General features: G+C 43.7%; 1 protein-coding gene across 1 annotated transcript in view; it reads right to left on the bottom strand.

The window, feature by feature from the left end:
• TENT4B (terminal nucleotidyltransferase 4B) overlaps positions 1-21,843 on the bottom strand; it is a 41,393-nt gene extending 19,550 nt beyond the window's left edge. The window contains exons 1-2 of the mRNA XM_063410993.1: positions 21,156-21,843; positions 126-249 (exon numbers count right to left, since the gene is read on the bottom strand). Of these exons, the coding sequence (XP_063267063.1) occupies positions 126-249; positions 21,156-21,703 (672 nt within the window). The 5' untranslated portion in view covers positions 21,704-21,843. The remainder of the gene's footprint in view (positions 1-125; positions 250-21,155) is intronic.
• Positions 21,844-22,331: the final 488 nt, after the last annotated feature.

The raw sequence follows: 22,331 nt of genomic DNA, 5'->3' as shown, positions 1-22,331 counted from the left end.
CATTTCACCAGAAGTTTTTTTTATGTTTAACATGGAAAAACAGACAGCATTTGCAATATTCAATATAGGAAACAGGCACAAAATGTTGCTTTTACTATTAACAAATAAAACAGTGTCCTACTCACATCTGCATTAGGCCAGAGCTCTTTGATAACATTTTCTATTCTGTTCACCACTTCCATCCGCATTCTCTCTTCTTCAGGTCTGGGAGACATATACTTATAAAAGTCAATGATTTCTTCATGAAGACTAAGGGAAAAACAAAAGAACAAAAAGTCAGAAAAAAACCCCACATGTGAATGAAATATCAACTATTCTAACCAAAGATGTGTTTTAAACCACTAGTTCCCAATTCTGTTAAGATACAATTTTAGACCAGCATGGAATTAAAAAACCCCACATTGACACCAATTTGTAGCATTTAGTTCCACGTTAGCTTCTTATGCCAACAGGTCAATATTGCACTTGATTTGCTGAAAGCATGGAAGCAAATCTAAATCCAAGTGCCTTCAGTTCACATTGAAAGTCACACTCTATTTTAATGCCAGCATAACACAGAAATGGTTCAGTCTTCAGCTATGAACGCAGCTGTAGCTCTGAGTACACACTTCACAGAAATTTAAACAGGAGGTTTTTAGCCAGCACTTCCCAGTCAGCCCCTTGGCACCAGGCAGGGAGTTTCACGCAGCAGTCTGTATTCAGTACCATGCTTGCAGAAGTTGACAGTAATTGTGCCAGTACTAGAGCTAGAAAAACTACTTCTTTTACTGCTTATAAAAGTCACATAAACTAAAAATGTACTTTCCCCCATAACCCCAGAAAGTAAGTAGTACACATGCAGCAGCAGCTGCTCAGAAGAATAAATGATTGACAGACAGTCAACCCATATATAATTTACTATATTACATGTGTTTTTCATTGTCACTAAGTTATGTTTAGCTTGCCTGTAATGAGAGCTGAAATAAAAATGTCTTCATACAGTGCTACAAATTTCTGTGCTTCTGTAGCACCAGAAACACATCATCAACTTGACTAATAATGTAATTCCAGCCACAGGGTAACTAAATTAATTTCATTTGTTTCCTGCAATGACCATTATAGTAATAGCTAGTTATCTTTTAAGAATGTATTGTTTCTAGTTACCAAATACAACTGCATCTTTCATTAAAGCTCTGAGGGACCACCAGAAGAGTGCAATTTATTAAGACCAAGCTCTTAGCTGAGATGGAGAATCTAATAGTTCCCTACTGCACACACAAATAAATCAAATGTTAATAACTGGAAGCTGTATACAGGTGTCAACAAAGCTGATTAAAATACCCAACAGTTGTGTTTAACAGAGTCAGAGCAGGGAAAGAACTCAAACTGCCTGTGTTAAGTTCTTCCAATACTGCAGTGTTATGATCCACACAAGCTTCTCTCTCTCTCCACCCCCAAGTTAGGGGAACAGTCACCAAAGCCTGGCAGCTGGTGCTGGTCACCACCATGACTCTTTATATGGGTAACACTAAGAGAAAAACTCCTGTGACAGAGGAAATCTCTTACCTCCTCCTACAGCTGCTTTCTTGCTTTTCCTTGGAAGCTTACGTTCTGGAGTTCATGTGCACATTCCAAACCACTGCTTACACCTTACTCCAGACTACTCTGCCTTCAGCTTTTCAGCCATCTCGTGTTCCTCTACCCTTCACTGCTATTCCACGTGTTGGCATTTAAACTTTCTTACAGTTATCTCCCCAGTGCAAGTACTGGATTCAGGTGAGAAGTATGTGATAAAGGACAAGTTGAGCACTCCAGTGACCAAGTTCACACTCTGTCCTCACTGCCAATCACATGTACTGAATTGTTAATTTAGTTTCCACATGCTTGATCATTAAGCTGGCTTTCAAAACCAGAAGCTACAAGGAAAATGGGTAAAACTCCAGTAATTAAACTCCTGAAAATGGAAATTATTTTTTCAACAGCACTTTGGTAAACCAGCTTACTGGAAGCTGTGGGAGTCAGGTCTGTCTTTGGGGGGTACACAGTGAGGAACTGATCAAGAAACCCAACCCCATTTCTGCCTCTGTTCCTCTGGACTATCTGCAGCAGACTGGTTACATGCACAGGGCACATGATTTGCCCCAGAGCAGTGTTTTCAGCAAGGACTGAATGCCCACATGCACTTCAAGCCACAAACACCGTGTTGCCTGAGGGCACTGAATGGCAGGAGACGTGCTGGGATGATAGCAAGGGAATATCCCTGGGGAGGAATTCATGCGTGGCACAGCACACATCCACACTGTCCATCAGTAGAGGGCCCAGCTGCTCGTGCTTTATGGGAGTTAATTGTTGCCCCATCCCATCAGGGAACTTTGAAAGAACAAGGCAATCAGAAAAGAGGTCCCCAGAGTGCACAGAGAGCCAAGCCATACAGACACTGCAGTTCTCAGGGCACTGCTCTGTATGCACTCCAGTGACACTCTCAATCCAGATAATTATATCAATTGCTGCATTGTTTAGAAGCACATAAAATAATGACGTGTTGTCAGAACCAGATGTATTTCTGTTTCTAAACATAAATGAGAGATGTCTGCATTTCTTTGAATAGGATCCTTCTTATTCTTAGGTAGTCATGAAAAGCTTTGTGCCAAAACAAAAAATTAAGTTACCTGCAAACACACAAACTTACATTACACAGGCACAGAATGTTAGTAAACACTGCACATGTAGAAAAAAAATGAAATCTGAACTTTTTCAATGATAGAAGAAAGGCTTAAAGACTACTAGAGAGAGCTCTCATTGGCACTCCAGTTGGAAACAGTACAGACATATCTGTGTTTCATCTGCTGCAAGACTGCCCGCTGCCAGGACCTCCTGTGCTGCACAGAGCCACAGTGTGCAGAAGGCAGGCAGAAGCTACAGGGGCTCAGGACTACACCTGGATCCATATTTCCCTGCCCAAAACCAGGCTGCTGCCAAGAAATAAGGGAATGATTAATTCAAGCCAAGGCAAACAGAAGTAGGCACACGTGGATTTCAGAGCAGTACAACATGACTTAGAGGCGTGACTCTAATTAATGTGGAGTTAACTCATGCTGTATTGAAAATTAAAACTCAAGGTTATTCACTGTCTTAATCAACATCTATTACAGTCGCTGTTTTTCAAAACAATTTGTAGGATTAATGGAGTCTGTTGACGAAAGTCTCTAGTGAAATTTTCTATATTTAGCCAAAATTAAGATCAAAGAGACTGAGATGCTCTTTTTGGCATCGTAACAGTATTTTTTTATTTGATTATTTAATACCATTACCTTCATCAGTAATTTCAGATAAAAGTCCTTAAAAGGAGACTTGTTTATAGAAGGAAATCACCCTGTAATGAACCTGATTTCACTATTGAGAGATACTTCATTTGGCTCTATAGTTATACTGAAGCATATCCAAAACATACTTAGGATGCATGGAGAGAATTCTCTGCCATGCATAAGGGCATTAGTCTGCCATTTCTGCTATAGCAAATACAAGTAAACAAGTGGGTCTTTGTCCTGTTCTTCAGCAAATCTTAACACATGCAGAAAAGTAAAATAAAATGTCCTCTTACACTTTCTCTAAACAGGTTTTAAAATGAAGTTCTACCTGCATCACACAGTTTTTTGAGTCTGTTAAGCTGATTCCACCAGAATTTCAGAGAGACTAGGGGAGGGAGAGTGATGCATCATTAAAAAATAAACTATGGCTGCAGAAGTTGTAATCACAAGAATGACTTCCCACGGTAACATCACTGAATAGCTCCATGAAGAGCTCAAGAATGTGAGACTCAAGCCTTTTAGGTGAAAAGTCGCAGCTTTTGTGAGGTGCAAGTACCACGGTACATAGTGCATTACATTACTTTCTTAGTCTGATCACAACTTGTGGGCTCTAAGTGTATAACTCAGGAATCTCAAGCTCCTTTACATAAGACTTTGTTCTGGAGTATGAATCTTGCTGCACGTCTGGCAATCAATTAAAAAATAATCACGTATGAACAAAATGTCATTTCTGTTTGATATGCAGAGCACACAGATAACGTGGCCAAGCACGTACACTTGATGTGAGCACTTCAGCTCCCTGACACCTAAACCAGCACAACTCTCTGCTGCTGCAAGTCCAGAACTGGAACCAAGAGCGACACTGGGAGGGAAGTCACACTACGAAACACAACTACAAGTGTCACTACAAGAGATACTGAAAGTGTCACTTCCCACTCAGCTCTGGATGCAGAATAAATGAGCAGCCCACTGTCATGGAATTTGGCGGCCTGGAGGAAGCCAGCCTGACTGAACCAGTAACCAGGGCTTGACAGCCACACCAGCGACTGCCTCGAGTGGGACCATTCCCTCGGCTCCCACCATCCCGAGCAGCTGAGCAGCAGAGCCTGGTCCTGCCAAAGCAGAGCCTGGTCCTGCCAAAGCAGAGCCCAGTTCTAAAGCAGAGCCTGGTCCTGCTAAAGCAGAGCCCAGTTCTAAAGCAGAGCCTGGTCCTGCTAAAGCAGAGCCCAGTTCTAAAGCAGAGCCCAGTTCTAAAGCAGAGCCCGGCCCTGCTAAAGCAGAGCCCGGTCCTGCCAAAGCAGAGCCCAGTTCTAAAGCAGAGTCCAGTTCTAAAGCAGAGTCCAGTGCTGCCAAAGCAGAGCCCAGTGCTGCCAAAGCAGAGCCCAGTGCTGCCAAAGCAGAGCCCAGTTCTAAAGCAGAGTCCAGTTCTAAAGCAGAGCCCAGTCCTGCTAAAGCAGAGCCCGGTTCTAAAGCAGAGCCCAGTTCTGCTAAAGCAGAGCAGTCAGAGAGGTTAAGATCATTCTGACCCGTTTTGCTTAATCACAGAATAGCAGTTAAGTGTTGCTTTGTGTGTCAACATGCTGTATTATATTAACTAGAATAATTGGTTTTAATTGGAAAAATTCCTGCTTTGGTCATTCTGGAATTGTGCTATACTTCCACTCTCCTGTGGCTCTTCTTTATTCTTCATTTCACAGGAGAAATTAGGCAGGCATGCATGTTCTAATTTGTCTCATCAGGGCGTTACCCATGGCTTCTGCTCCAACTGTTCAAAATTCTGCTCATCCATCCCAAAGAGCTTCTCTGCCTTGGGCTTATATATCCCCTTGCACACAAAAGGCATTTGCAACGTCACTGAAGATAATATGAAACAGTGCATATCAACTATACTCAAAAACCCCGTCTAGTGCTTGTGCACTACAGCTTGGTTTTGGCAGGATTTCTGAAGGAAGTTTCACTTGCAGAATGATGAAAATCTAAATTATTTAGGAACTCTGTGGATGGTGGGCTGAAGCAAGCAATAAATACACAGGTGACTTTCATCTTCCCAAACTCTGTTCTTTAAATTGAAGAGTTTAAGAGATATTTGCAACATAGTCTTGCAGCGCTAAATAAGCCTTTTGTATCTGAGTTCTCTTTGGATAAATAGTTCCTAAAGGACAGTGTTTAATTGCCCCTATCATTTGAAGTCTCCTCTGGACTAAAAAAAAAATCAATGGAAACAAGGAGAAATACTGTGGAATTTCTGGATTGTAATTGTCTTTGGAGAAGAATATGAAGGAACAACCTGAGGTATTTTAGCCACTGAAAGCATCAATACTTAAGAATCCAAACTGCATCCATCCCTTCACTCCCAAAAGGAAAGTTAACATTGCACAGGAGAGAGAATAACTTCAGTTTGAAGCCTCCTAAGGTACTTTACTAAGAAAAAGATGGTACTGATAAACTCTGCCAAAACTTCGTAAGTTTCATGAAGTAAAGAAAGCTTCTACCCCCACCATTCATGACCTACTTGGTTCTGAAATAGTTTTGAACAACAATTATACTAAGTTAAAGGAAAGACACAGCCCAATCCTCACTTGCCCTCTCACAATAGTATTGGGGAATTAAACACCTTCCTAAATTAACCTTCAATTTTAACACAGATCTTCCACAAGCTTAATAAAATATTTTCTAGATTACTATTACCATCTACATGTGTTGAATAATGAAGTAGGAACAACAGCAGACACTAAAGATGACAGATTATTTTCCCACCTACAAACTCAGGCAAAACCAAACAGTCCTGAAGGGAACTGTAAATATGAAGCATCTGCTGAGGTCCTTTCCCTACCACCTGGGCTTCCATAGCAGACAAATCCTTTTAATATTTGCTGGCTTAAGCTACTGGAAAAAAAACCACTTAACTGCATTTGCAGGTGATTTAATAGGCACTTAAGTTTCAGGGTGACTGACACATCAGTCCTCATACGAAAACAAAATTATGCATAATAAAGGAAACAATTTTCAAAAGCCTCAGAGACTCTGACCATCAATTTTTATCTCCTTAGTTACTGAACCATATCAATATATTATAGGTCACATAGTAACTATATTTTGAGACACATGCGCCCTACAAAGCTTTAAAATCAAACATCCCATAACATGTCCATAACAGCAACTTGACAAAACCAGGAAAGCTTAAGGAGCTGAGGTTTTGATATCAGACATTTTTTTCTTCCATTCACCCATCTGAATTATAGCTTCGCAGACCATCTTTTCACAGTTTACCTAAAAATGGACATGAAGAAAAAAACAAGTATTCCACTGCCATATGATTGCTAAACATCACTAAAAATCAGGATATCCGCTGTATAAACAATTTCTTAAGGTGCAAATGGAGAATTTCCCTTTGCAGACAGGTAGGCAAATGAGATTTCTCTCTGGCCCCATTCATTACAGCCCAGGTGTTTGTTACCACAGCCTGGCTTCCCAGACACAGGGGCTGTTATAACAGGATTACACAAACCACCCTAATCCATCCAGGGCAAAGTTAGCAGGCTAAATCCCAGCACCTTTATCAGCTCAGGTAAAGCAGCCACTTCTTCTCAGAACTGTGGGGAGCCCAAGGAGGAGCCCTCACCCCCTGAGCCCCCCCAGACTGCAAAGGGTGAAAGAAAAGATGCAAGCAGAACTGCTACAAAGGGCAGAGCTACACCCAAAAACCCACCTCTGGTAGCCTTCAGGGTTTACCCAAGAACAGCTTGGTCCTTTCTAAGGACTTTTCTTTAAGTCCTTTCTAACTAGTATTTGTTGTTTGCTGAGTAATTCATGGAATTGCCTTTTAGGACCACGGGAGAGCAAAATTTTCACAAATATGTGAATGATTTAGGAACCCTGATCTTGTTTTCAGGACTAAAGTCTTTTGGGATTAATCTGATCATGCAGATACTGAGGTTTGAAAACATGGAGATAGTTTGTTCACTTCCACCAATCATGGTGGACTGATTATGCATGTTTCTTCAAAAGCTGTGGAGGCAAAAAAAAAGCCACTAAATTTACACTAGAGGACCTACACTTTCTATCCTGTGCAAATACTTGAAAGCCTATTTCTTCCTCCCAGTCAACACCCACAGCCCCCAAAACCCTCAAATTAATGTTGTTTTTTTCACTTATGTTCTGTATTTTATATTACGTTATGGGTTTAAGTGCATCATAAAAGGCACTAAAATAGCACTGCTTTATGGAACCAGTATAGTCTAGTAGAGACATTAAAACACTGGACAAAGAAGAAATGTGGACAGTTCTCTTTTATTATTTAAACTGGTATCTCTATCTTTCCAGTTTTTTTATTTATTTTATAGACCCTTTGTTTCAATCAGCATGAGTGCTCTCTTCTTTAAACTGATTTGAGCTGCTTCTAACTAAAATTCCCAAGCATACTCTTTAGTCAGGAAGTAATGTAACAGACTTTTTTCCTATCAAAGTAAAAGTGGGCATTTTTTGTCTGTTTATAAATTTCATTGTGTGCTTTGCCTTCCTTAAACACACTTGGGTGTACTAGAAATTTTCCTACAGAAATTCGTCTTTCAAGAGGGGGAAAAGTCCTACTGAACTTTAATTATAAATCAGATGCTTGAATTAGTCCTACCACTAAGTGATTTGAAATGTAACTCGGCAACTAATCCACTGGCTTTTAAATACATGCCATATGCATGCTCAGTCTTGCTCTTTATTTTTGCAGCAGTTCCAGCAAAAACATCAAATGCCAACTGGAAAGACTGTTTTGAGAAATACCCTTACTTCCCACTGCCTTTTTTTTTTAAATCACACTGTACATAAAAACAATCTAGCTGAATCACTGCATGTGTGGGAATAACCTTCTATTTCTTCCCTGGAAAGTATCTACTTATCATCCCTCCTTCCCATCTCTGTAAGCAAGTGCTGTGAGAGTCTGCTGCTTCTCTTCCCTCAGGTGATGGAAGATGCATTTTGCTAACAGAGGAGTGAAAAAAAAAAAAGAGAGAGAAACTGCTACCTCAACTGATCTGAAAGAAAAAGTACTTACAAAACAAAAAGATGAAGCAGGAGAAAAAGGTTTTGTGCAGCAAAAACGAAGTGGGAAGAGCAGCAATGGGAAGAAGTTGATTTATTTCATAATGACAAAGAGTTCAGCTCTAGTAATATCTAATTATCTTGAAACACACCAGTAATTCTAACATCTCCTATAAAAGACAGCCACATGATTTTTCTTTAGCTCACCTGCAAAACAGTGTTAGTCTGCTGGAACAGTTGCACATATAGACTCTACAGTTTCCAACCTCATCATTTAAAAATACACATATATACATATATTTCTGAAGCCTTAAAATGCAATTATTAGCATGCACTTTGTATATTCTGGAATTACATTTCCAACCACAGAAAAGTTGAAGGTATCTATTTCCTACAGTGGGGAATTAGTAATTCCTCATCCTGCCAATTCCCTTTGCTTAAAAAATCACTCAAAAAGACCAAACAACAGTTTGTAAATTTGCTTTAAAACAAGAGCTTAACTTGAGCTCTTACTTAAACTTTAACAAGAGCTCTTACTTAAAGAGCTTTAAGTAAAAGTAACTACCAATATCAACAGCAGTTCAATTAATATTAGCTAAACTTTCCCAGTGAAACAGCAACACTTGGGTTTGTGTTAGAGTTGTAACAAAAGCTACAGCTACTAAATTACTGTAACACAGGAATACCTCTGACCCCCTCTGAATCAGCACAACAGGTACGAGCAGGGAGTTTTAAAACAAATAAAGGTCTATTACATCAGTTCTGCATATCACACCAGTGGTGTTACTATTAAACCAAAGCAGAAGGAAATAGCAGGTCAGGTAATCTGCCTTTCTGTCTGTCTCCATAAAGCCAGGCTGCACAGACCTTTATACAACTCTAGTATATTGCTCCTATTTTGTTAGTGTAGTAAATATTATCACATAAACAAATAATCTGTGACCTTCTGATAAGTGGCACCACACGGTATCTGGGCAGAGGTGACGCTAACACACTCCCAGCAGACTGATGCCTGAGCACCAGACAGATGACTGAGCACTGCTGGTGGATAAAAGCCTTGGGAAAAAACCTCCACCTGAAAACTCTGATGGGAGCAAAAACCCTGCAGCACAGACCTTTGCCACCACGTGCACAGCAGCAGGTCACCCAACAGGACGCCTGGCAAGCCTTGCACAGGGTTTTCTCACACAGAACAGAGTGGAAAAAACTCTACTTCCACACACACAGTGGGTCCTGCCTGGCAAATATTCTTGTTTATGACTTGATTAATTATTTGACTTGAAAGATTAGTTAAATGAAAGGACGGACAGCAATGTAATTATTAACTGCTGTCTTCTTCCATCAGATAGATTTACAAATCCAAATGTCCACTCCAACCAAGCCCAGGGCAGTCCCTAGGAAGGAAGGGGCACCGCCCCGATGCCAGGCTCACCCTGCTCGCCTGAAAGCCAAGAACGAGGCAGGCTGAGGTGCTGCTGCCACACACATCAGTTACACACCCGAGCACACTGCAGAAACCCTCTGCACGTCCATCTGTGCTGCAAACCTGCTCAGCAGGCAGGGGAACCAAGAACAGAATAAAACTCTGAACATCTCTCCTTCAGGAACATGGGAGCAAACTGAAAATAATTGAATATAAAAATATTAAGTCTAATAACTAGCCTCAGTTGCAGTTCATTAATAACTTTTCAGTTACAGAATAAGAACATTTTCAAGTTAATCTGAAGTGCCAGTATGCCATCTGGAAAGTCAATGCAGATTTCCAAGCCTTTCCAGCATTTTCTTATATTCACAGACTTCTGGATGGTGGGGTTTGTGGATTTTGGGGGGTTTTTTTGTGGTTTATTCCTTTTGAGAGGAGAGATTTTTGCACAGCATTTTGGAACATTCAAGGAATACAAAAACCAAGCCCCAAGTTACTTTGCTACATTTCCTATATCAGAAGTATTAAAAACTCCTTATGAAAATATCTGAAGCTAGCAATTACAATTAAAGTCACCAGGTTGAGTTCATCGGTTAAATTTCTATTCCCTGAGCAAAATGGAGAGTGACCTCAAGTTACCTGTTTTGAAACAAGTTTATCACCATTTATTACTGATTACTGTGGTGACACTGCTACAGTACTAATACGTGTTTAGTTGCGCTGCTGTCATACCCAGGCAAAATTAAAACCACAGATCTAGCTCCTTCTCTCACTTCCAAATGCTTAAAAGCAACTGCAGTGGATGCACTTTGAAGGAGGAGGAACAATCACACCTACTATGGCAAAGGTACAAGGAACATTTCAGGTAACTTTTTACTTTGATGAATTGTTATCTTTACAGTAGGGGTGTCCACGGTGAACTATGTTCAGATTAAACAATGCAGTATTCTTTTCGGGACTCATGATGCAGTATTGTGCTCCCTTAAAGGTGCATATTAGAAACTATTTGTTCATATTCTGATTTGTTCTCTTGTCCTCAGATACTCTTACTTGCAAGGCAGGATGCACAGGTACCAGAAACACCACGGGCTGGGAGCAGTAACACTGCAAAGTATATTGGAGTCAACAGCCTCCATTTGCTCTGCTTATCATCCCAGGATAGAAAGCTACAAGCAGTAACAATCAAAACAGGACACTGCCTAAGCAGATCCCAGAAAAATGTTTCCTGTGGTCACCTCTATCAGCCCAGTGATAAAGATGCAGACTTAGGAGCTTCCATGTCATGAACTGCAAAAAACGCTTCTTCCTCTAACGTAGGTGACAGGTCTCATCCTTCCAAGTACCTGGAGAAGTTGGTCTCTGACTAACCCTGTGGATCAAATCATGGGGTTTTATTTTCTTTATATCCCCTGAAACTTCAGCTAAGTATATCTGTCAGAAAACTACTGAAATAAAAAGGAAAAGAAAATACTAGAAAATACTGCACTGAAATACTTCCCCTGAGTCCAAAATGTTAAAAGACCAATCCATACTGAAAGATGACTTAGTAAACATTTCACACAGCTAACTCAATTGCTGAGTTTTGCTCAGACATAAAGACAGAAGAATCAGCACATGATGAAGAAAGGGGGATTTTTAATGGTCATACTCAGGCCTAGTATCACAAAGGTGACTACTGGAACTCACTTCAGGATGGGGCACACCTGCTCACACCAGCCACATGTGCACTGACACATCTGTGCAGTCGTCCAATAGAAGTAGCAAATGTAGAGTGAGGGGTTGTCCAGAGCTCTCAGAAACACCCTCAAGATTCATCCAACTCTCTTGCTGGAACCAGTCTCCAAAAATAATTTGAAGATTAGTAAAAGTGTCCTGTGTACGTAAAAAAATGAGTAGAAGATGCAGCAGTGACCAGTTGTAAGAGAGGTGTAAGAGGGTTGCTGTGAGCTCCACAAAGTGCAGAATCAACAGCAACTGAGAGAGCGTGTTTCAGCATGCCTGGAGCAGGTTTGCTTCAGAGGAGCAAAGGCTGAAGTGAACTCCTCTAGCATATAATGTTCAGTGACTGGCTGCCTACAGGCAAATACCACACTGCACCAAAAACAAGGGAGGAAGTTTGTTAATACAGTTATTCTCTTCTTTACTCCTAGGTACTTCTATGCCAGGAGCTGACACTGTTACTTACTGCCATTGAAACTTTATCTTTTACCAACTGTATGTGCCCTGTCACATTTGTCCAGGCTGTAACAACAGCAGCTTCAGAACATCACTAGTTAGTTCAAATTTAGATAGAAAAACAATGCAAATTATGTACAATGTAATTACAAGAGAGCCAAAGAAGCAGGACTGCACTGTCCTTTCTGCCTCATCTCGAAAACTATCCCATAAGAAGCAACCTAACAGTTTGATGAGGCAAACTTCTCTTCCACCTGATATTGGAAGCAGAGGTACATGAAAAGAAGCTGCTTACCTCAGTAACAAATTAGTTCTTCAGGGCAAAAATCAACATGAAAATTTTCTCATGTGAGTACCTGCCAAGTATGACTATTACAGCAGTCACTGCCCATGGATGAATGAGTGTAAGATATCGAGTCTGAAGCACAACCAGAAGGCTGAGTATATAGAAGATCCTCAAACATAGGAGTTGAATCACCCAACTGGAGAGTGTGACAGAACAAAGCAAAAATTAAATAAAATTAACCTTAGGACCTAATTTTTTTTCAGCTTGACTCAGTACTATGACCTAAGACTGTGATCTGCAATCATGACCATTGTTCAGATCAAGACAGTTCCTTCACCACACTGTGTTTAACTCAATACTTTAACTGGCAGCTGTGGAAAGCTTGCCAACCGGGAATGCCTCTGAATACATAAGAGATAAAGCCAGATGCAAGGCACAAGTCCTTCACACCATTTCAGAAACAACATGCATACTTTAGATTAAAGCCAAAATCTTACTGAGGGGTAAGGGGGAGGAATGCAAATGCATTGAAAGGAGTATACTTTTTATAACAACCCCATTGAAATAAAACAAACAAAAAAACCCCCTCAAAACCAGAACAAAAACCACTTGCTTTTTGTAGCACACAGGAAAATATAGCTGTTCCTGAAGTAACATAGGAAGTGCACAGCTCTAAAATTAACAGTGAGAATTAAGAAAGCTTAAGAAAGTAAGTTATCAGACTTCCTCAGTCTAGCTTAAACACAGCATCAAGAGGTCAGGCAGGGTCAACAAGCTTTGATTAAGGACTCCCTGTCTTCAGACCATACACACTGACTCATAACAGAAAGATCAACACCTTAGTCATCACTCAAACTACAGCACAATACTCCTGCATGCTGTATTTTAGAGGACATTTAAAGAAGGGCTTATCTATACTTAATATTTGTGACAGGTTAATGCAAGTTCTTTCAGGTGTTACTGCATCCATAAACAAAGTAATTGTAAAGATATTGTGTGATACTCCAATGGGTGTACTTAAATGTAACCGAATGTAAATCTGCACTGAGTGAAGGTGATGAGCCAATGTTTTGCTGATCTTCTATACACCTCTCACTTATCATTGAATACTTCCCTCATTTCCCTGACTTCTCTGGAAGCTTCTAGAGGATCTTAACATTTGAATTTGTACCTTGTTATATTCTATTACTTGTAGAATCACAATATTATTTCCTCCACACTGTCTTCAGTATAGTGTTGGCTACTTCTCCCATAAGAGAACACTGACAAGACAGAACAGTGGAGGTGCACAAACACTTACTTTGATTTTATGCCTCTGCTACCACTGCTGTCCAGTAAAAATCCTAAAAAATGCAATGCAAACCAAAAAATTGCCCAGTGTAAGCAATACAGTATGGTGATGCAGAATATCAAACCATAAAGCCTTCTCAAGCAATCGTAGCAAGAGTGTGCCTCTTTCACTGAGCATCAATCTGGAATAATTCAGACGTAGATGTCATAGCATGGAGGATGTTGTTATGAGACTGTCAGGAAGGCTGATCTGGAATGAGAGCTGCCAAATAATCTTAACTGTCATGATGGGAGGAAGAAAATTAACAGATGTTGTTGCATCCCAGCATAAGACAACCCCAGCCTCAGTGAGGCAGGCAGTTCACCCTCACTCTGAGCTGCTGTGCTAGAGCTGCCCTCCCAGCTGTGACCCTCCCCGAGAGCTTGGCAGCCCCAAGGGACATGATCAGTGTGGCTCAGTCTCCAGAGATTTTGTGACACAGCTTTAAGGGTCAGGAAGACAACCATCAGGGACAGACAGCATCAGAAGACCTGTACTGAATGCAGCAATATTGATACCTTGACTGCACAACCAGGATACAACATACCAGTATCACCAATACAAAGTTACTGGGAAGATTTACACCTGCTCTAGTGATCTGTAGGAGAGAGTCTTGTACAAACCTATAAACAAGAGTTCTGCTCCCTTGATTCATGTCTGTCTCTTGTTTTGATATCCTAAGTTCGTAGTATTGCCAGAAAAAATTCCTGCTGTGTTATCTATTGCCTAAAGTTACAAAATGATTAAAGTTCAAATTGCTCCTGCTACAGCTGTTTGCAGCCTAGGAAAAACATCTGAAGCTCACATCGCATTCACCAGTTTTCCCCTCTTTTTCTTGCTTATAGAAATATTTCCTTTAGCTCTCATTTCTAGGCAAAGGCACAGAAAGTTATACTCAAATACTCATGGCATTTCGAGCACTCTTTGGCAGTTCATCCAAAAAGATAATTCAAAAAAGACAAACACTCACAATTTAAGAAATCCCAGCATGTTCAAATAATAAATTAACATTCTAACTGCCCACTAAGAACAGCAGTAGCATCTACTTGCTTATAATATGTATTATGTAAGATTTTCACTGGTTGTGCTGCTACCAGCACAACTCCCTCCCTCAAGAATACCTGAGCTTTCTGCTCCTGCTGCCAGTTCCAACATCCAGCAAGGAGCGCACAGGAACCACTATTTTACATCACATACAACATAAACAAAAAGCTTTGAAGCAACAGACATCTCTGAAATTTTGCATGATTTTGGGAGCATGTATACCATACGGAAAGATCTGTTCAGAACCCTCACATGATGAGATCAATAAAAAAGCAATATTAAGTATTCCTATTATTGCTTATTCTATCATTTTAATAGTAAGGTTATGCACACAACTTTTGAAAATCACATTTAAATTTTCCAAAGTAAATTCCCAAAGTGAAAAACAGACTTTACATTTGAATTTTAAATACATTATTAGAAACTACCCAGGAACAAAATATAATATGGAGACAGCAAAAAAAATTTTGAAGGGGAGAAAAAAGCAATGATGTGCTCTGATGATACAGGTCTCCATCTATCTGTGTTTTCTAGGACTGGCAATATGATACCAGGCTTCCTAAAACTGACCTTATGCTAACAATTTGACAATTAAAAAAATAAGAGCTACAACTCCATCACGGTGTAATATAACACTAATAAAGATTCAGGGTGAACAGATCCTCCTTCAATGCATAGTGCTGTGTGAAACACACAGCGGCTCTTGGGAATCAGCAAGCACACAAGAGGGAATGACACACTCTTCCTATTACTTAATATAGACATCTCCATCTACCAAAAAAAGTCTGCCAAACTTCTGTTCCTTATATAGCCACTCCAAGGTAAATAGGTATCCAAGTCCCAAACAGAAGATATGAATTGGAGAAAACAGAACAGTTCATAAGAATACATCCACATGCTGCTTCCTTGCACATGCAAAAATCAGCACCTCTGAAGTCCTCCTTAAACTGCTTAAACAAAACATGCCAAAATGTTGGCTCTATTCCAAAACCCTGCAACTTCAAATAATACTCTTATATAATATTCACCATGTATTTCTCAAAAGGTTTCATCAAACTACCTTTGGTCTTCATCCCCAGTAAACCTGTTTCTTTCTCCCAGCCCTTCCAAAAGCAGTCATTTCTTACTACAGGAGGCTGGGGGAAATATCCAGTTTCACTTCCATAAATCCCAGCTGACTGCCTCCAAGAGCTGCACAAGCTGTCATAAGGGGAGTGCCAGGACGGTGCTGTGGCATGACTCAGGACGAGACAGAGAGTGGCACTGGATCTCAGCAGAGGGGTACAAGGGAAGGATCTGCACTCCAGTCACATCCCGGCACTTCTACCTCACTGCCGGCACACACAGCTACGCAGCGAGCACAGAGGAAGCTCTAGGAGGCTTTGTCAGGAAGCAAGCAGATTTGTGTCTATGGATTTTTCTAAATAACTCCCTTTTACATGTGATGTACACAGTGAATTCACCTGCAGCCTATGTTTTAATGTGCGTGAGTTCACCAAACCCAAAACATGTGCAACTATCCTAACAGAGGATGCAGGAAGAACTCATGCACACACCTTGTTGTTTCATCAAAAGCCAGAAGTCTGTGCACAAACGTGCTTGTTTCACCTACATTAAGCATTTGTGTCAAGTAATGTAACAGTACATCAGGCAACAACCCTGCATCTGATTTAAGCACTTAAGAGTATGCGATGAAAACTAACAGAAATTAGGATTTTATCAGATATCCCTAAGTCAGGCATTCCAGCTGGTTTTATACTTTGCTGGAGGTTCACAGACTTGTTCTGCTCACACTACTATACTCAGCTCTTTCTGCTTTTGCTCCAGTCCACGTGGAAATCATGCTCCCATGGCTGATACCATGCAAGGGCCTAAACAAACAGAGCTAGGGACATGCAGGGTAAGTTATCACAGCCACTTGAACGTGGCTCCATGTCCTCTGGCCAGCTCACACCTGGGACAGTGCGTTTGTGTCTGCCTTAATGCACTTTGCTTCTTTCAAAAATGAGACTAAAACACCCGAGAAGCTGACAAACTTCACATGAAAAACTCATGATGGAATTTCTGTAGCCAAGACTTATGGCTTTAAGCTATTTTCTTCCCTAAAGGAGTTATGGTTTTATTTCATGGTCCCCTCTGTAATCCCAGGCAACACACTGGGAACCCTTACATTAAATAAGCACAAGTCTGTTCAAGCCTGTGCCAAGCAGCTCAGCAGCATGGGAGTGTGTGCATGTCTGTGTGCAACCCCCTCCTGGGGGGGTCACAGGATTCTCTGCCTTTCATTGCAAAGTTTCCATCAGCACTTCAAAATGTGCATTCAGTATTTCAAAATGCAGTCTTCTATCTAATCCATGTTTCCTCTCAGCAGTCAGTACACACCACAAATTTACCTCCTTAAACTCACACGTTTACTGGGTTCCTGCCTTCAGCTGCAGATTACTGTGAAAACAGCTCCCTACAGAGTCCCAAATCCACATCTCCTTCCTGAGAACTGTGTAGTACTGGGCTCCTTCCTTTGGCACAAGAATCACAGAAATCTGCAATAAATAGGCCAAACTTAAGTGCAGGTCTTTATTTAGGGGTTTTGCTGCACTTAAGGCAGTTCTTTTGCTACATTTCAGCAACTCTTCTGTCACATTTTAGCCAGACTCAATCTACACATGGTGAAAGCTGTAAAATAGCCATTTCATCCCAAATACTTTTTCTTCCTTTCTAATTGTGACACTACTAACATTATTTACTGCTGCCCTTGGGGGACACACACAGGAGAATCCTGTCCAAAACCCCCAACCCACACATCCTCCCATATCCTGGAGTTTTGCTACTAACTACCCTGCCAAGGCAAACTCAATTTAACTCTTCAAAGGCATGTATTAAGTCAATAGTAACATCATTCTCATGCTGTGAAACTTTTCATTCATATTCTGCATTATCTGTTCTTTTCAGAACTGCTGTCTGATGACAGTCCCCAAAGGATGGAAGCTGACTCTGACTGGTGCAAAGCAATTTGCAGGCAGCACTGCACTATTGATTTACAGTGATATTTCACAAGCCACCACGTTAAGAGTGCCACAACAGAGTACCTGTCATGCAAACACCTGCATTATTAATAGAACTGCAAGTCTGAGAACTTAGACTAAGGAAAAATATTAAAGATAGGCCAGAATACAATGTACACAACAGCACCATTAACTCCAAGGGAGCAAAAACTCTATTGTGTTGAATGTATTTCAGCACAGGTAAACATTAGGAAATACTGTGCATACTTCATAAAAAATCTCTCTTGAAACCAAACCCAATACGGTTTTGGGTTATTTTTAAATTATTTATCTCTTTATATGTACATATAGCATTAACCAAGAGAGTATATTTCTCAATAATAATTAAAAAAAAAAAAAACTTAGCAGACAAAAATATCAAGATTTTGATTGACTGAACAGCTACTTAGCTTTTAACCAAAATCTCTACTTCAACGTTTACCTTACCTAAATCATTAGACAGCTAGTTACACACTGTTATGTGTTTACATAATCTGTTCAACCTGCTAAAAATTATTGGACTGGTTTTCCAGACAGCTGATCAATAGAATTGCATATTCAGAGCTGGTTTTGCACAGCCATCCCCACAAATGACATCCGTGCACTGGAAATATGAATGCCACATGTCAGCTTTCAGCTGAGCTTGCCAGCTAATCTGGTCTCATCTTTCTCAAAGTGGGACTGCTCCACAACTCTGTTGTATTCCAAAGAGTCAAAGTTTAAAGTGATCAGTTTAACAAAATTACAGGATAGTATATAGAGAAAAGCACTAAGAGCTGTTACTACTTTTTTACAATTTGCATAGTAACAACCAGGGAAGAAAAAGATACCTGTTAACACACAAGTAATGATATTATAGCAATGCTGGTATCTTTTTTCCCAGTAACTGCTAGAACTACTGAACACAATTTTGGAAATTTACACTGGAAACAACGAATTAAAAATATTTACTTTAGCAACAACCTCAATTGCTGGGTTACAAACCTCTCCATCCTTACTGCCCAGTGTCTCAAGGTGAGACAGAGGCCTTAGAACAGACAGCTGTTAAAGAAGCTTGCAGCTGGGAGAGAAGGCAGCACCTCAGGTCACACCACAGGCACAGGAGGCTTCACCCAGCCTTGCCAGTCGGTCACACCACAACCTTCACAAGGCATAGGCATTGTCTAGGCTTTGCTAGGAAGCTTCAGCTCCTTTTAGAAATTATTTCCACAGTTTTTCATTCAAGATTGTTAGCTAACAGCTTCTAAAACTTTTTATAGCTTTTAAAAAAGGAAACTTCTGTGATTTAGGAAAAGCAATGTCTCTCAATGTATTTAAGAGATACTCTACTTTGCTCTGCTTTGAATAAAGGAAATAGCTGAAACAGAAGCTCAGCATCATGTAAATATATGCCACAAACTAGACTGTCAATACACATGCAGACTAAGATATCTGAGTATGTCTTGATACTGCTAAAAACACTCCACAAGGGCCTACCACTTGGAGTTTGAAACTGATTCCACCAAAATTTAACCATAGCAACCCTTTGAATACTTTGGCAAAGTTGTTGTCAATATCGTTATTAATCTCTTGCTAAAGCTCACTCTTTTTTCACCCCATTATTATTACTATTACTCTCTTGTAGAAACTTACCCTTTTCCACCCTATATCTTCAATACAGAAAAAAAATTATGAATTTACAAGACAGAGAGCAAAGCATTTCTAAAAATGTTGCTCAGCCTCCAAGTAAATAAGTTACAAGGCAGAATACAAGCAGAGTCCAAAAACTAACTTACAAAAATTCAGTACTTAGTATGTTCTACACACATTACTTTTGAGTTGTGTGAAGAAAGTTACAGAAAGTTCCAAGGTACTGTGAGACTAAAACACTTAAAATAGCATACTTCTGCCGTGTCATTTTATGAATTATTATAACCCCAGCAGTAAAGGTAACATAGGAGCTGGCAAGGAAACAGGGAGCCAGGTGGTAAGAACTTGTCTTCCAAAACAACCAGCAAATTGGAATAGTCATTTTGACAAATCACACAGAACAGCAATTTCAGAAGGCAAAGAGGTCGTGGCTTTCCTGTGTGAGGGGGCTGAAGGACCCTTAGGTACAAGCTGAGCACACAAAAAACTCACGCAACTAAATCACTACTGATTTCTAAAATGAGCTCTGCCAGGCCTTCAACTCTTACCATACACCTCCGTCATCTAGACCCTGGAGGGTTCAAGGCAAAGGTTATGTTTTGAAAAGCGTGAACTTTACAAAAAAAAAAAAAAAAGCCACAGAAGTTACCAAATGGCCTTTATTCAGGGCATCGCCCATATCAAAAGCCACCACTGTGTTCAGAAAAAGGGGAGTGCTCAAACCAGCTTTCAGGTAAACAGAAGAGAGGTGATTGCCTGCCCTCCGTCTCTGTGGGCTCGTGCAATGCCAACTGCTGAGACCTAAGCTAACACAAAAACACTAGTGACAAAAATATTCAGATCAGCATACACATTCCATAGACAGAGATCCATGACAACCATTAATAACCCCACACTAAAACCCACTGCACGCTATACACGCATGCAAGCTTATTTCTGAGAGCAGGTGCCTGCCTGCATGCATACCTTCTCTGTCAGGTGTCAGAAAACACACTCCCCAGGAAACTACCGAGTCTGTGCGCTTTCTTTTGACACCAGCAGATGATTATTGGGGTTTTTTTAAGTTCTAGTCCCTACCACGCATTTGTTCCACAAGCAGCAGAAAGCGTTAGAGGTGAGCTTGACAGCGCTGCGGAGGGCAGGCGTGCCTGCCCCAGTGCCTGCCCCGGCCCGGTGTCTGCGCCTGTGCCTGTGCCTGCCCCGGCCCGGCCCGCTGCTTGCCCCTGTGCCTGCCCCTGTGTCTGCCCCGGCCCGGTGTCTGCTTCTGTCCCTGCCCCTGTGCCTGCCCCGGCCCCGCCGCACGTTCGAGAGCAGCACCCGGCGCTACAGCAGCGACAGCACGGAGCACAGCGCGAAGCGGCGCTGACAGCGGAACGCCGCGTCCGAGGAGCCCGGCGGCACCGGCCGACAGCACGGAACACGTGCACGGGCGGCGAGCACTGGCGGTGACAGCGGAGGGCCGGCGGGGCTCGGGTCCCTGCGGATAGGCGTGCCCGCCCCATCAGCATGCACACGGGCACCGCCGCCGCACGCCTGTGGCCGTGGCCCCGGCCCCGCGGAGCCGCCGCCCCGGCGGGCGGGACGCTCGGCGCAGGGGCTGCCCCGCACAGGCCGCTACAGCACCGGCGGGCCGTAGCTGTCACCAGGGCCGGGCAGCGCCGGCCCGGCACCCACCGCCCGCCGCCCCTGCCCAACCCCGCGGAGCCGGCCCGGCTCCCTGCGCCGCCCGCCGGGCCCGCGCCGCGCCCCAGGTGCCGCGGCCCAGCGGCCCCTCGGCGGCCGCTGCCCGGCCCCGGCGTGCGGGCCCGGGGCGGGGAAGGACCTCGGCCCCCGCCTCCTCCTCCTTGTCCAGAGGCCGAGCGCGGCCGGGCCCGGCGCCCCCCCGGCCCGCCCCGCGGACGCTCACCCCACGACTCCCTGGCTGTAGTTCCTTTTCTTCCAGGGGGTGCCGGTGTAGAGCGGCTCGGCCAGGCCGGGCTGGGCGCGGGCGGCCGGCTCGTCGGCCGGGGCGGGGGCGCGGCCCAGCAGCAGGCTGTAGTTGAGCCCGAAGGTGCTGGCCTTGTTGTCGCGCTTCCTCTTGTTGCTGGCGGCGGCGGCGGCGGCGGGCGGCGCCCCCCGCGCGGGCCGGGCCCAGGCGGCGGCCCCCGGGGGCGGCGAGGCCTGGCGGTGCCCGCGGCTGTGCGGGTTGTTGGCGCTCTCGAGCGGCAGGAAGTCGGGCGGGGGGTCTGCGCGGGGGGCGCGGTACATGCCGGGCGGGGAGGCCGGGCCGGCCGCGGCGGGGGCGCTCTGCTGCTGCTGCTGCTGCTGCTGTTGCTGCTGCTGCTGCTGCTCCTGCTGCTGCTGCTGCTGGAAGTAGAGGTTGCGGACCCCCTGCGTGGTCTCCCAGATCTGCATCCACAGGCGGTTCGAGGGGCCGAGCTGCTCTGGCTGGAACCAGGCTATCCGGGGATCCATCAAACGGGGACCCACCCCGGCTGATCCGCTCCCCGCGCCGCGCCGGCCGCCGCCGCCGAGACCCTGTCAGCGGGTCCCAGCGCTAATGGCGGCTCCTATGGAAGGGCAGCTCCGCGCCTGCCTGCTCGCTGCTGCCGCCGTCGCTCCACAGCCCCCGCCCCTCCTGGCGAGCGCGGCGAGGCGGGGCCGGGCCGGGAGAGCCGCCGGCACGCGGGCCGCGCGCAGCACGGGGGGCGGCGGCGCCCCGGCCGCTCCCCCGGCACCCCCGCGCCGCGGAGCGGGGCCCGGGCCCGGCGCCTCCCGGCCCGGCACGGCCGCCGGCGGCGCGCAGCGGCCCCGCGCCCCCGGGGCAGCAGCCGCGCTCCGAGAGCCGAGCGCTCGTTGCGGCCCCGCGGGCCCCCGAGCGGCCGCGGCTCCGGCCCGAGCACTGCGAGAGGTGCCGGCACACCCGGCCAGCGGCACAGCGACAGCTACCGCTGCCACCTCCGTAAAACTCTTGTGAGGACGCGTAGGGGTAGTTCGGGGTCTTCCTGCCTTTCGTTCCGCACCAAAGGAGGGGCAAAGGCAGCCGAGGTGCAGCTTTTTTTGTAGATGGAAAAGTACATCACATACACAACACCCCAAACAG

The sequence above is a fragment of the Prinia subflava genome, chromosome 13 (genome assembly GCF_021018805.1).
Source record: "Prinia subflava isolate CZ2003 ecotype Zambia chromosome 13, Cam_Psub_1.2, whole genome shotgun sequence".
In the NCBI taxonomy this organism is placed as follows: Eukaryota; Metazoa; Chordata; class Aves; order Passeriformes; family Cisticolidae; genus Prinia; species Prinia subflava.
The sequence above is the reverse complement of the archived record's forward strand: the minus strand, read 5'-3'. Positions and strand labels throughout refer to the sequence as shown.